Genomic DNA, 15,796 nt, shown 5'->3' on the forward strand with positions numbered 1-15,796 from the left:
GTGTCACCTTAGATAATGCTTCTAATAATAGAACTGCTGTTGAAATACTAAAACTGTTTCTTTGCCCTATTTATATTGCTGGTTTTCATATTAGGTGTGTTGCACACATATATAATTTGATTGTTAGAGATGGTATATCAATGTACAATGATGGTTGCATAAAAGTTGAAACTGCATGTCATTTTATTTTTAAATGTCAAGTTAAGTCTAGACGTAGAGATTTTGAAAATCGTTATCGTGAATTTAATCTCCACCTAGAAAAATTCCAAAATCAGTGTGTACTAGATGTAATTCTTTATATGAAATGCTTGAAGTCACTTATGAATATAGGAAACCTTTACAAATGGTTTGGAATGCTCATAATTCAAATATGACATATAGATTTGATGATAATGATTGGAATGACATAAAATAACTTATAGAATTATTAAAAGATTTTTATTTAACTACAAAAAAAATATCTGCACTTTATTATCTAATTATTTGCTATGTTTTACCTAATATTTGTGTTATTTCTAGTAAATTTTATAAATTCAAAAATAAACCAAGATTTGAAGAATCTGTTAAGAAAATGATTGAAAAATTTAAAAAATATTTTATTCCTATTCCTCAAATTTATTTAACTGCTTGTTTGTTAAACCCACATTACAAAGATGAAGGTGCATAACGAATGGTTGATAAAATATATTTTAATTTGGGTATTGATAGTGAAGATGATGAAACACCTAGTTGTCAAGATGTTAAAGATAGTATAAAAATTGAAGCTAGAAAACTGTATGACTTGTATAATTCTAATATAAGGAATGTAGTACATAACAAACAACCTCAAAGTTCTAGGAGTAGATATAATAATGAAGATGATATGGATGATATGATAGATGGTATTATTGAACTTTCTCATAATGATAGAAATGATTTTGATGCATATATTAATCAAAATACAGAACCTACTACTATTGATCTTCAGAAATAATTTTGATGCATATATTAATCAAAATATAGAACCTACTACTATTGATCTTCTAGAATGGTGGAGCAATCGCGGCCAGGGATTTCCAAAACTTCAACCGGTTGCTCGAGATGTGTTAGCTATTTAAGCATCTTCAGTAACTTTGGAGAACATAGATATTCATTAGCAGCAGATAGCTTGGAGATATCGGTACTATTTAGAGATTGGATTAATGGCGAGAGAAGGAGTTATGGTCATCCACCTTTATCGACCAAATTTGAAAATGACGTTGATGAAATAATGCAAGATTTTGCAATGGAGAAACTAGCTAATCAACCAATTCCAGAGCATGTTACTAGAGAAATGTTAAATGATTTATTTATTTTTTCCTTGGTATCATGAACTATTAAATTTAAATGTCTATTAGTATGAGTATAATAATTCGAGGTCTAATTCAAACAGAACCCTTCCTAGAAGGTGGCTGTGTAGATTAGATTTTTTAATACTCTACTAATATTTTGTAACTCAACTTGTACTATTTAATTAATATTAATAAAAGTATAGGCTATTCCTTAATTTTTTTTTTATTATTGTCTTGACTCTTGAATTTAAATTTTCAAACTTTTAAAATTTAAAGTGTGAAATTTAAATTTTATAGTTTTATAGTTTTAAAGTTTATAATTTAAATTTAAATTTTAAAACTTTTAAAGTGTAACTTTTATAGTTTTATAGTTTTAAAGTTTGAATTTAAATTTTCAAACTTTTAAAGTGTGAAATTTAAACTTTTATAGTTTTATAGTTTTAAAGTTTGAATTTAAATTTTCAAACTTTTAAAATTTAAAGTGTGAAATTTAAACTTTTATAGTTTTATAGTTTTAAAGTTTGAATTTAAATTTTCAAACTTTTAAAGTGTGAAATTTAAACTTTTATAGTTTTATAGTTTTAAAGTTTGAATTTAAATTTCCAACTTTTAAAGTGTCAAATTTAAACTATTATACTTTTAAAGTTTGAAAGTTTGTATTTAAAACTTTAAAAGTATAAATTTTTAACTTTAAAATTAGAAAAGTTTTAATATTATTTGAGTAATGTTTGTAATTTTTTAATTTTAATATATATTTTTTTAAATATAGCCGTTGGTACCCGGTTTCCGGTCCGGTCTGGTCCGTTACCGGTCCGGGATGGGTAAACATATTTTTTTCTCGAATTACCGGTTCCGGTCTGTCCCAATTCTGGTACGGTTCCGTCCCGATTCTGGTCCGTCCCGGTAGTCCCGGTTCCGGTCCCGTTGCCACGCTTACTTTAAACTAGAATATACAGACCAAAAAAAAAAAAAAAAAAAAAAGAAAAAAAAGAGATTCTATTTTGTCCTTCATTTTCCACGTATTTTTTCTCCTTGTTATACGCACTTTTTTTCTTCTTCGTCTGTCTGTACCTCCCCATTTCTCTGAACATTTCTCCGACCAGTCCCTTCTTTTTCGATAAATAGACTAATACTTCTCTTCATCTTCATGTAAGCAACAAAGTCTTCTAATTTCTTCGACCGCCATTGATATCTCGATCCTTGTCAGACACCACACTGGACTGGACTGGTATATGCCACCTTTCTTCTTCTTCTTTAACATGATATATGCTACTTTCCGATCACCGATCACCTCACTTCAAATCATTGTAGGCGAAAATTTTGGATGCAGTTGTACTTTGATCTGATATGTTGTCTGTTTGTAGTGTTGATTGTTCATTATTCGCATTGGATATGCATGCATATATTAAATTCTTGCTTCTTGGGTTTCTTCTTCATTATAAGTGTATCTACTACTCCTTGATCCCAAATGATTTGGGGGTATTTCACTGGACAAGGCATTTTAAATAATCGAAATTGTACAGCATTTGAGTCACTGGGCAAGGCATTTTAAAAAGAATCGAAATTGTAGAGCATCTGAGTCACTTGGAAAGGCATTTAAAAAAAAAATCGAAATTGTAGAGCATTTGAGTCACTGAGCAAGGCATTTAGAAAAGAATCTGAGTACCAAAATAGTAAGTACTTGTTTTAGTATATATATAGTGGACCTGTCCTAAGTGTAAATTCGTGAATGCCAATCTTGTTTGGATGATGAAAAAGGGAGGAGTGCTAATAGATTGGATTTGAATTGGAATGCAGAATTTTGTGTGGGTGGGGTGGGGGTTGACTCATTGGTCGAAGCAATTTTTGGTTACTGTGTTCTTGATGATCTATCCATGCTACCATTTCTTTCTGTTTATGAGTATTTGTTAGGTTTGAAGTACATTGGAGTTCACAATAGCATGTCTGTTCTATATAAATGTGGACAATATATTGGAGAATCAGTTCAACATGTTTCTTGTATATGCAGTTTGATTTATTGCTTGGTAGTTTTTACGGATTTAGTTAAGAATTTGGTAGCAACAAGCTTTGGTCTTAAAAGAAATTATTACTTGAAAACAAAAAAGGTGACCAGCTTATATACAGATAATAGTCATGGACCAGGTGGCAATGAGTTAGTAACCTTTGAATTGAGAATGATATTTTTTGTTGGTGGATTCAAAGTAAACTTATCTTCTTGTTGTATAATAAGTGCAGATAAGCAACTATTTCGCGATGCCAACACTACAGAAAATTTTTGGTCTTGTGTGCTGCTTTGCCAACCAATACTTTGTTTTTTTTGTTTTATGATAATGGAATGAAGATTTTTTACTTTAGCATTCTAGTAGAGATCCAGTTGAATTTCGTCTTGGAGCATGTGTGCAAATTTCTACCAACTTATGAGTTATCATTGAGATATTCCAAGTGAGATTTGCATTGGCATTATCTTCTGGAATATAGTAAACACGTGGATACCATTATTTACCTGTTGGATCTTTGAGGAAATCTGAACTTGAGGAAAAAATATAAAATAAACTGTTCTAGGAACTAGATAATTAGAGCTGGCATATCAGGTATTTAGTGGGGATGTGAACTACAATCGTGTTTGCTAAAGGATTCGTTATCTAGCTTTTGATTCGTTTTGGGAGCATATGGGAACTTGAATTGAAATGGGAAGAATAGGTCAAATTCTTTAATACACCTCTGAGTCGTCAATGGGATTTAGTTGAGATTAGACTCAAATGCTTCAATACCTCTTTGGCTTGTCAGATGGATTTAGTTTGGGATCATTAATGATGTTATTAGGAAAACCTCTTTTTCCAAGAAACACTACTTTTTGTAACAGCTGCTAATCATACAGAGTTTGCCTTTTTCTTTCCTCTTCTCATTCCATTCACCTTTGGTACATACAGAAGTCTAAGTTCACAGAATATCAAGTTGATTGGAGGATTGGTGTAAACTTTACTGTCAAAGTAACAAGCAAATTAACATCCAGTTGTTCAAGGAATGCTTAGTAGTAGTCACTAATAGTCAATTTACTATTGCTTCAGACAAACTATATGTATACTACGTAGGATTGAGTCTCTGTGTAGCTTTTCTTGCTTGGTACATGACAAACTCTTTGCGTTTGAGAGGTCTTTTCCTCGTGAATGGAGAAGAAAGACAAGTAACTGATACAATTTGACCAAATTACTTCTAGATTAAAATGCGAAATGAACAAGCCAGCTTTAAGTCTTTGAACACCAGTAAAGCAAGCCTACTACCAGGGCCTGTTTGTACTTTGCACTGCCATCATCATGTGTTCTTTGGGTTTATTTAGTGTAGCCTATTAAGGCAATCCAAAAGAACCTCCAAGAACTTATGTGTCTTTGGGTCAGTGGTGGCTTGGGGAAATTTAGCTTTGCACTTTCTCGAAATGAAGACGCATTGCTTAAGTGACCTTTACCTCCAGACTAACAAATTGGTAGAGGGAGCAGGGTAGAGGTTTTGCTCTCATAGTTTAACCCCTGGCACCTACTTAAGCCAAATTTATGCAACAGAGATCTTCAAGTTTCACCTAGAAAATCTACATGAATTGTGGTAAAATATCTAAGATGGGATTCAACAAATATTTTTATTCCCCTTACTCCACTTATAGCATGTCTCTAAATTTAGAGTTTAATAAGCAGTTTAATCTCCAGATGATTGGATATTGCAGATATGCCCAGTCATTTGACTTTTTCAATTTGTTCTTCTGAGAATTCTGTTTTTTGGTCTAATTATCGACATCTATTGATACCTGTGCTATGTTATTTACTATTCTGCCTGACAGTAGGCCAAGTTATGGGTTGTATAAATCCTTTCTATTTTGAACACAATAGTTTTTTTTTTTTTTGATGAAGTAAGGTATTTCATTAAAAAGCATCAAGCAGATGCAATAGCAGAATAATAGGCAAAAGGGCCCACAGAGCATAAGCAAAAGTTGTTAGCTCCTTTACAATCTTCAAACTAGTACTAGAGAGCTAACAAAGTCAAGAATTTGTTCAGTGCTAAATACAGGCGTTAACTTAACCCAACTGAACAGCATAAGTAAACATCTAGCTTTAAGGGAGTGGTTTGGAGTTGAGATCCCATCAGAACATCTAAGGTTCATTTCAGTCCATAAACACCAAAAAATAACTCCAGGGATCATCACCCAGACTTTCTTGATGGACCTATCAACTCTCCATGTATTCTAGCTCGCATAGGCTTCTTTCAAATTATGTGGCATGACCCATTGTAAGCCAAAATGCAGCAGAACATATTCCATAGGACCTTGGCCACTGCACAGTGAAGGAGCAGGTGATTGACTGTTTCTGTGCTATTCTGACACATATAGCATTTATTATCCAGATCGACGCCTCTTTTGTTGAGATTATCTTGTGTTGAACATGCTTCCTGGAGAGCAATCCAACAAAAACAGATGATCTTGGTAGGCATTTTGGTCTTCCAAATAAGTTTCCAGGGACAAAGTTCAATGATCTGGTTCTGACAGCATATTTGATGATAACAATCTTTCACAGTGAAGGTGTTGTTTCTTCCCCATACCAATTTTCAGCACAATTCTCATTCTTATTATATTTTTCCACACTAGCAAGTAGTTCAAGCAGACTTCCCATCTCTCAATCCTGCACATTTCTTCTGAGCATTACATTCCAGTTGTTGCCACATCTATTCTGGGCAATGTTTTTTTTTTTTTTGAGAATGATCTTTGTAGTTCTTGTCCTCCCATTTCATTTTGCTTAGTTTTTTTTTCCCCATATTTTGAGCTCGTCGCTGCCAGGACACACATTTCCTATACGAGCACAAGATAAGCATGCATGCAGACATGTATCTAACTCATGCTGCTGAATATGTTCTTCTTTTTATTTGTATATGCCAAGTTTTTCCTTATCAAAAGAATTTGTGTATGTCAAAATTATTTTCTGAAGTTCCCTTTTATGATCTATTAATTGTGTGTAGATGCCAGTGGCAAAGCTCAATACAGGTGGAACTCCAGATGCAAAGAAAATAGCGGATCAGGTGAACAATTCGCTTGATACTTTCATCAGGCAAGCTATGGGAAAGGAACCCCTACCAAGAACTGGGGAAGGTCCTGTTCAGTGGATGCAGTGGCTTCATTCTATGGATCAGCCAGGTAACAAATTTAGAACTTGGTGTTCATAGAATACAACATGTCTTTTTTTTTAATGGTTTAACCATCCAGAATCCAAAGACCATTGGCCCTAGTAATGCGGATTCCCTTTGCGTATGTAAGTGTTTCATACCAGGAGTTTCTCCATTTCCAGTGCTCGAACCCGAGACCTCTGGAAAAGAGTAGAGGGATCCATCTGCCCACTGTGCGGATCAAGGAACTTTTCAATATTTCAATAGCTTGTGGACCTCAAGTTGGGATAGAATGTGAGTTTAAGTCATTCAAAATGCTTTAAGCCACAGTGCTTGATGCATTAGCTGAGGAGGCCAATAAGTAACCTGAAAAGGTCTATATGAAGATTCTCCAGTTTGTAATAGGCCGCATACAGGATTGTGGCTTAAGCCATGAATATTGATTGGCTTCTGTTACTTCTATTTTGTTTGCAGATATTACTGGATGGTCATTATCGAATCCTTCAAACCTTAAGATGCAGAAGTGTGAGAAGTGTTCCAGGGAATTTTGTTCACCTATTAATCACCGAAGACATATACGTCTGCACCGTAGATCCTCAAATTCTGATAAGGTATATCTTGGAGGCCTTTTTCTTTTATGTTACTCTGCTTTAATGCCGGAATAGATTTGGAGGTTTACCATTTGTGTACGTGTAGTTATTGTAAAGGCTGCTTAAATCCTAAATTAAGTGTAGCACATGGTGCTTGTTAAGGGTGCTTTAGTGAAGGGCACTTTAAGGTGTTAGCATGGCCATGATTCTCTCTTGATGAGAGTGACACTAATCAATAAGTATAGTTAGAAAGAAAGAATGACATATTAAATGCAAAGGAGACATTGTGAACAAATATGATATTAGATGTTTAGTAATTATTATATGAAGTTTAGCCAGTTTTAGCCTGACACTTCAAAAAAAAACTTTCTATAACTCAGAAATTTAAAATGCCTTGCAAACTCAATTAATATATTTTTTGATTTTAAATATTTTCTTAGTCATATAATTCACTTGCAATTCTTTCAATCCTTCAACTGTATAATTGTATCTGTGTTTATAGCTATTGTTTCTTGCAGTACATATATATTTTACATTCTCTCTCCGTTTTCACTTTTCTTCATTATGGGCACACTTAAATTTCCCTTTGTGCTTAGAGCCTGATAGACTTTACCGCTGATATAGTAAATAAAGGAACAAAAACTGTTATTTCACACTAGATACACTGATATTACAACCAGAAGTCTAAAAAAAAATCACTAGGACACTGCCAAACACCATAAATTACATCCTAAGACATCAATGAACTTTAGTTATATAATACATAACCTATGATTAAACAGATCACAACCTTTCTAGACATTTGAGAGGCGACAACTCTTCCAGAATTCCCTTTTCCTTTTTCTCAACACCCTCTTCTAACTGTTTTGCCCCTTTTTCTACAGAAAACCACCCCATAACTGTCGCATGACAGTTACTAAGTCTTTTAATTGTTTATTTTGGCCTCCTAGAATAAGCTTTTATAACTAGAGGCACATCAGAGTCCTAGCAGAAATTGATGCTTTAACTCTTTTTGTCTTTGAGAACACTGGTATGTCAATTGCCACTTGCAATATGATTTCCATTCTTGTTTTCTGATTAGGTAACGATATCATCTTTACTAGTCAATGTTGGGTGTGCATGGGCTGAATCTTATGTTTTATTTACATTTTGTAGGAGTCTCAGAAATACAGGGATTTTTTGGGAGCCTTTTGGGACAAGGTACTTCTCCCTCACTCCCTAATTCTTCTTTTTGTGTACCCATTCCTTGATACTTATTATGTTGTTATATGGCTGCTACATACAGCTCTCGGTAGATGAGGTTAAGGAAGTTGTATCATTGCAAGATATTTCACTAAAGGTAATTGCTTTCCATGTTCCTGCTCTTATGTATGTTTTTTCTTGACTTAGTACTTGAAGTGGGTCTTTTTGAAATGGAACTTAAAGTGACTTCTTCCAGTTGCAATTGTAACACAGAAATGTGATGATAATGTAGAATTACCTAAAGGTAGAAGAATGCCTCTAGAAGAGTAAAGTCAAACTTCTCTATAACAACCACCCTTTATAACAGTATTTCACTATAAGAACCAAATTTTCTTTGGAACTAATTTTTTATATTATGTTTTACCCCCTCTATAACAACATTTTACTTGTAACAGCAACAACCATCACTATAACAATACATTCTTTGTAAAATTATCCCTATATAACAGTCTTACTCAAATATTAATTGATTTTTAATTTTCTATTTCCCACGTTATTTTAATGTTCAATTTTTTTTGCTATTTCCCACTTTTAGTGCTAGACATTTAATTTGACTATTGTATCTTCCTTTCCATACTTGATCCTGTGTAAGGCTGCGTAGGCACCATCCCCCCAGACCTCACTTGTGGAATTACACTAGGTATGTTGTTATTGTTGACTAATAATAGGTCTAGTATTTTGACCAAATATTTTAATATTTAATACATTACACCACTATTGACAAAGAATATACATACTTCGGTAATTTAAAAAAAAACAATTGTAAGATGAACACATTTTTGTATTCCATTAGACAGAAGTTTTCCATCTTATAAGTGTCAAAAAAATTTCATGGTGTATTAGCTCTCTTTAATTTTAATTACTAAAATATGAATATCTTCTGAAATTTTAAATTTAAATAATTTGTTATTTTGTATGGCACCAGCCAATATAAATGTCAAGTACTTTTATAGGTGTATAACAGCCTACCTCTATAAAAGCCACAAAATATCAGAACAGACCGGCTGCTATAGAGAAGTTTGACTATAGTAGAATATCACCTTGGCTATTCACAGTGTGCAGCAAGATATGTCCCTCCTAATCTGTTCAGGTAGATAAGAAGATAGAAAACCTGCATGTGTTCCTCCCTTTCTCTACGAGAAATTACAGCTTATTTCCACGGGTTTGCATAAACTGGACTGTAGTCTCTGTTTCCTTTTTTCAGAGATAATTTGCTTAAGTCATTGAGTATTTCCACATTCAAACTCATTATATGCCTTTGGTAAAGATTTATTAGGTTTCTTTTGATCTGAACAACCTATACAGAGTATATACAAATGGTGATTATGCTAGAAATCTTTTTGAAACTGTTTTTGACTAGCACAGAGTTATTTTGAGCTACTGATAAAAAATTGGCTGAAGTGATTGTTGGTCTGTCAAGACGATAAAAAGCATAACAGTACATTTCTCCCATCCCACACCTTACAGAGTGTTAGAGCGTGATTGACATGTTTCTTTTAGGAAACTTCGGGATCTGCACTTGTTCAGGCCTTGGCAACAGCTTTGGGAAAACCAGCCATTTGGTCTCTTCCTCGTGTTTATATAAAGGCTGGTTCAAAGTTGTTGGTTAGTTCTCTATTTCCATTTCTACCAAGTATTCTCAAACCAACGACAAAAGCAAAATGAGATGAGAGCTAATGAAGCTAAATAGGATCAATTTGCAGGAAGTCATCCAACCTAAACCCTCCAGGCTTCCAGTGACCGCAGAGGAATTATTTAGCATTCTTGATGATGCTAGTGAGAGAACATTCTTATGCGTTGGCACAGCTGAGTCGGTGGAAAAATATGTTTTTGATGGGGAAGCTGACAAAATTGGTTTCGACTCAAAGAATCTGGTTGCTTGCACTAGCTTCCTTTTTGAACAGAAGCTGGTAGTTCTATCTCCTTTGAATCTTTTTAGGTTCCAAAGAACTTTCGGGCTTCATGCGTTGAAAGTTGAAACTATATATTTTCACATCTGTATTTGCATGATACTGTTTGATTCGGATCTGATTTTTATTCTTGAAAGTCTGGTAGATGAAGATACTCTTTTGTAATGCTCTACCTGATACTGTCCATCAAACCAACATCCACAGTAACTGGTGTTCATTTATGCTCAGGTTAAAGCATGCGCTGATGAAAAAAATGCTGAAGCCTTGAGATGCCAAAGGTTGCTTTTTGAGGAGGAAGAAGCTGCTAAAAAAAAGTGAGACTATTCTCCTCTTTTCATGTATTTTGCTGAGGTTATGTTCTATCGTCATTGCTCCTGTGTTCTGAATGACTAGTTAGGACTTGATAAAGTTGTGTTTCTTATTTATTTTTAAAAAAATATGTTGATGCTTAAAAATATTTTTGGAATAAAAATATTTATGTGCGCTGAAGATGTGCTTGTGCAGTTTATACCCTTGGGAGTCGTTTGGTGTGAGGTATAAGGTATAATAATGTCAGGATAAAATGCGAGATTAATTTGTCATGCATTTGGTTGGAGGTATTAGGTAGTCCTTGGATTATTTATCCCATCATTTATACCATGGTAATGGGATAAGATAAGCTATTCCATATATATGGTGGGATGACTTATCCCGGAATATTAATCCCAGGATAACTTGTTCCCAACCAAACGACCCCTTAATTCTTTGAAGCAGATTTCTCTACAAGTAGAAAACAATTCTGTATTTTATTTGTTTGTCAATTTTTAAAATTACGAATGAGGAAAATACAGTGATGTGGAGCTTGGGGATTTATATAATGGCATCTTAATTGACAGGTCAAATAACTCAATTCATTTCAGCTAGAAGTGACTTATTTTATTATTTGTTAGGTAAGTAGATAAAGACAGGACAGTGATAGTTCTTGGAAGCATTCACCCCTTGGATGGGGCAAGGTTGACACTGAGAGAAAAGCCAACAGGAAATTGTACATTCATTACAGTTTCCAATCTGCTTCAGATGAAAAGATTAGTTAATCGAAGATGTAAAACTTACCGCCCCAGCCAGTGGCGGAGCCAAAAATTTCATCAAGGGGATTCAAGTTTTATAAAAATAGGTTATATCAAGCTTCCCAGCTTCCCTTTCTAGTCAAGGGGATTCAACCCTTATATTTATCATGCATTTTATTATTTTTGGCTTGTTATATACGTGTATAATAAGTAAAAAATTTGAGCAAGGGGTATCATACAAACCCCCTTGCTTGAATGTGGCTCTGGCCTCAGCCTGCCAGTTTCTTAAAACTCTTGTCACTTCTTATCTCAGTGAATCTTGGTTTTTCCGCTTCTATGTGGTATAGTTATTATAGGAATTTCTTAATTATTTCTCTTGTGATATGCTAGGCACGCTGAGCAACTAGAGAGGAAAAAAGTGAAAAAGCTTCGACAGAAGGAACAGAAAGCAAGGGAGCAATTAAATGAGGAAAAAGGAAATCTGGAGGTACCAGCTGATTGTTTTGAGGTTCCATTGGCAGAAATTCATAGCGTTCCAGGACCGTCTGACTCCAATTCTGATATTCCTGATGTATCTCTGGATGTCTCCACCTGTCTTAAACTGGTTCAACTCTCCAGCAATGAAGATAGGAGCATTGAATCCCAATGTGATTTCTCTCACCAACACCTGGATTTGGTAGAAGTTCAGAATGTTGAACCCCAACCAGTGTCTGCCAATAGTCAACGGCTTTCTGCCAATGCTGAATGGAAACCTGTGCTATTAGAGAGGAAAAAAGTGAAAAAGCTTCGAAAAAAGGAACAGAAAGCAAGGGAGCAATCAAATGAGGAAAAAGGAAATCTGGAGTTACCAGCTGATTGTTTTGAGGTTCCATTGGGAGAAGTACATAGTGTTCCAGGACCGTCTGACTCCAATTCTGATATTCTTGATGTATCTCTGGACGTCTCCACCTGTCTTAAACTGGTTCAATTCTCCAGCAATGAAGATATGAGCATTGAATCCCAGTGTGATTTCTCTCATCAACACCTGGATTCGGTCAAAGTTCAGAATGTTGAACCCCAACCATTGTCTGCCAATGCTGAATGGAAAGCTGAGCTATTAGAGAGGAAAAAAGTGAAAAAGCTTCGAAAGAAGGAACCAAAAGCAAGGGAGCAATCAAATGAGGAAAAAGGAAATCTGGAGGTACCGGCTGATTGTTTTGAGGTTCCATTGGCAGAAGTACATAGCGTTCCAGGACCGTCTGACTCCAATTATGATATTCCTGATGTATCTCTGAACGTCTCCACCTGTGTTAAACTGGTTCAATTCTCCAGCAATGAAGATATGAGCGTTGAATCCCAATGTGATCTCTCTCACCAACACCTGGATTCGGTCAAAGTTCATGATGGTGAACCCCGACCAGTGTCTGCCAATAGTCGACGGCTTTCTGCCAATGCTGAGTGGCAAGCTCCAAAATCGCAAAGGTTTGGCCGAAATGGTAGCAATCAAAATCATCAAGCAAAAGTTGAACCTTTACAGAAGCACAAGGACAGTGTTTCCCCTGTTAATAGCAGAAAGATATGGACTAGAAAAGTTAGTGTGGAAAGTGATGATGCTTCAATACTGGAGGTGCAGAAAGAGGCAATCGATCAGAAGCAGAGGAGCTCTGAAGTGATGATTGGTTCTCTATCTATTTCAGTGAAAGATTGGAGCACTGGCCGACAGGGAAACTGCCCTGTCGAAGCAGGAGCTGGAAGCACAGAGCCTGCCATGCCTAAAAAGTGCAATATTGTTGAGAAGCCAGCTAAGCATAATGCTTTTCAGATTGGGTCAAACAGAGTAGCTGCCAAGCTTTATATGCCTGTGAGGCATGAAGTTGGAAGACAAGATCCTGAAGAGGGTGTAATATCTTTGAAGTTTGATGATCGGACGTCATTGCATGAAAATCCTTTGCAGTCATGTCCCATGGACAGCTCTGGCACTCATAAGAATTGTCAGGTTCCTGATGGAAATGCACATCAAGGTTGGGGATTTTCAATTAGCGTGGCAAAAGCTTTTCTTGCTCAGAGTATGTTTTATTACCTCTCTTGTTTCTATGTATTACATGCACACACAAACACAACCATTCAGCTTCAAGTATTGTCTGCTTTTTCATTCTGATTTATCTGATCATCAATTTAGGATGGAAGGAGGCCATCACTGGAGATCATGTCATGTTAATGCGTTGTCCTGACACTAAGTTCTCAGAGCGCCCAGAAGTGCCAAGTAGCAGTTCAGAAATAGCCCCAACATTAGATTCTGGGGAAGATTCCGCTGTTTCCAGTGTTGACGATCTGCTGCCAAAAGATGGAGTTGTTCAGTCATCTTCAAGTAGAAAAAATAAGGTCAAGTTTAGGCCAGAGACTGAAAAGGGTATTAAGATAAAGTACATTCTCAAGCCAAAAACCCATCATTTAGGAAGTGAAAGGTAACTTTCTTACTCACACCCAATTGTGCAGTTCCTAGCCATTGCAGCAGAGGTTCCTTTTTACCAGTGGCCTTCTGTCAGAGTGTTAAACAAAGAGAGTTCTAGAGAAGTAGCTAGTTGTCTCATCCCCTCTAAATTTGAGTCAACACAGCATTGTTTCTCTCAGGCTTGTGCTCCTTACAATTTTGTTGTAATGAGGTAGGGTTTTTCTTTTCGGTGTCATTTGTCAATTCTTTCTGCTCACCAGATACCTTGTATGTTTAGCCAATGTATGTATCGATTCAAATCAATTGATGAAAATGATCCCAAAGATTACATAGCAACAATTTTCGTGTTTTTTTTATTCTTATTATACCTGTTTGATTGGGGCAGCCCTCACCCCTCCCCTCTCTGTCCATTGATGTCCCTAAATGCTGGTTTTTGTTTGTAAGGCTTTGACCGAACTTCTAATTTGAGCAAACATTACCTATTTTGACTCTCTTGGTGTTGGTGTTGGTTTTGGTTTACCAAAACTAATGGAGACAGCAAAGAATTTAGAAGCTCAAATGTAGAAATCAAGCAATGGCCAGTTGACTAGAGGGAATTGCTCATATGGTAATGAGTTCGAGTCACCAAAGAATAAAAGAAAAAATAAGAAATATACAAGAAAAAGAAGAAGCAATGGCCAGCTCAAGGACACTATAACTTTGCAAAGCTAAAATAAACCTCGTCAATGATGGTAAAATGAATGAGAAACATAATGTGGATATATACATATTCTTAGTTATATTTTTTTTTTAAAAACACTTAAAATATATTCAACATAATGAATTTTAACTGCTATGTTTTAAAATCTGCTTTCACTATCTTTTTATTGAAAGTTTAAAATAAAACTATTTCTCTGAAATTTTAGATATTTAATAAAAAAAATATTCAATTGGAAAATATTAACAATCATTGAGAACTTATCTAATTGCAAATATTTGAACATATTTTCAGCTTTTTATTTTTTTAATCTCTCTTTATGTTTATAGCTAAACTAAATTTGTATGTAATATTTTGTTAAATCATAGTATCCAGTTATAAAAATTAGCCCACGTTGACTGGGAAACAAAAAATACATCAACCTAACAAAACAACGTGAATAAGTTAATTTTGAATATATAAAACTTGTATTTATCAGGAAAATATTTTTTTTTTAAAATAGTAATTACTATGTGCGTGTAAAATAATAAGGTGAGCAAAAATAGGTGACTGTCACCCCTAGTTGGTTAAAAGAAATGTGTAGATCCGAAAGAGGTGACACACTTACTATCATTGATTTATCCCACACCACTTCCAGAAATTTGCAAATGTAAAAGCGCAGTTAGAGATCTTGGATCTATCTGATAATGTCAGAGGATTTTTGATTGGTGGGAGACTAAATGACTCTCAATATGCCGTCAAAAAAGCTTTATTCGTTTTATACTTTAATATCGATGAATTTCAAATCACTATTTCAGTACTATTGTTCTTTTACATCAATGATGTATAATATAACGATTTTGATAACCATCTCTCAACAATATTTATCCAATCAAATATCACAGTGAAAGGTGACAAGGAAACCATAAGCCAAAACTTTTCATAGACAAGCATTTTTGTCAAATGTGTTTCCAGAGGTATGTATCCCTCTTACTTGTGATCCTGACATGCTTTCGTTTTGACCTGCTTAGTTCAGTCTCATTTAAAATTGGGATAATATGCAATTCAGATTGACACACGAAACTCTTTATTTAAATATTTTTAAGACAATTTTTTTAATTTAATATGCTTTATATAGTCATAAGAGAGTAGTTTTTTTTCAGTTAGGTGCTCAAATAAATGATAAGAAAACAAACCCAAAGTTACAACTTAGTAAAAGTTGAACAGATTAAATTATGAACCCAATTTTTAGCTCATTTCAATCCAACCCGCTTTAGCCCAAGTAACACTTAAGCAAATCAATGACCCACTTCTTTTTTTTTTTAAAATCAATCGATGACCCACTCATTTATCAACTCATATCATTTTGACATTTTCAAATTCTAACACAACGTACTCAATTGACACACCTTATGTTAAGAACTTAAGATACTTTTTTAACCACATTAG

At 34.7% G+C, this 15,796-nt stretch overlaps 1 protein-coding gene and 1 long non-coding RNA gene across 3 annotated transcripts; one reads left to right on the forward strand and one right to left on the reverse strand.

Moving 5' to 3' along the window:
• Window positions 1–887: 887 nt before the first annotated feature.
• LOC107058078 (uncharacterized) lies at window positions 888–1,088 on the reverse strand. The gene is made up of 2 exons (XR_001471761.1): window positions 1,006–1,088; window positions 888–947 (listed from the first exon to the last, which is right to left on the reverse strand). It is a non-coding gene; the product is annotated as an uncharacterized lncRNA (long non-coding RNA).
• A 1,270-nt stretch (window positions 1,089–2,358) lies between these two features.
• LOC102598349 (uncharacterized) lies at window positions 2,359–14,151 on the forward strand. Of its 2 annotated transcripts, XM_006363260.2 has the most exons (10): window positions 2,359–2,538; window positions 6,309–6,483; window positions 6,927–7,063; window positions 8,198–8,242; window positions 8,328–8,381; window positions 9,785–9,889; window positions 9,988–10,194; window positions 10,423–10,508; window positions 11,631–13,285; window positions 13,399–14,151. In XM_006363260.2, exons 2-10 carry the CDS (start codon window positions 6,309–6,311, stop codon window positions 13,686–13,688), a joined length of 2,754 nt encoding a protein of 917 aa, XP_006363322.1. In that variant the 5' UTR covers window positions 2,359–2,538; the 3' UTR covers window positions 13,689–14,151. The 2 variants fall into 2 exon arrangements, with proteins under 2 accessions (XP_006363322.1, XP_015158875.1); XM_015303389.1 differs by lacking the exons at window positions 9,785–9,889; window positions 9,988–10,194 and having other exon boundaries at window positions 13,399–14,150.
• The last annotated feature ends 1,645 nt before the right edge of the window (window positions 14,152–15,796 follow it).

Source organism: Solanum tuberosum, unplaced genomic scaffold (assembly GCF_000226075.1).
Source record: "Solanum tuberosum cultivar DM 1-3 516 R44 unplaced genomic scaffold, SolTub_3.0 scf00432, whole genome shotgun sequence".
Classification (NCBI taxonomy): domain Eukaryota; kingdom Viridiplantae; phylum Streptophyta; class Magnoliopsida; order Solanales; family Solanaceae; genus Solanum; species Solanum tuberosum.

What these genes read in the sequence shown, in the direction of transcription:
- LOC102598349 (XM_006363260.2), top strand. Translation starts at nt 6,309, where the DNA reads ATGCCAGTGGCAAAGCTCAATACAGGTGGAACTCCAGATGCAAAGAAA. An exon ending in GATCCTCAAATTCTGATAAG is followed by an intron (nt 7,064 to 8,197) that starts GTATATCTTGGA and finishes TACATTTTGTAG; the next exon opens with GAGTCTCAGAAATACAGGGA. An exon ending in AAAAGCTTTTCTTGCTCAGA is followed by an intron (nt 13,286 to 13,398) that starts GTATGTTTTATT and finishes TCATCAATTTAG; the next exon opens with GATGGAAGGAGGCCATCACT.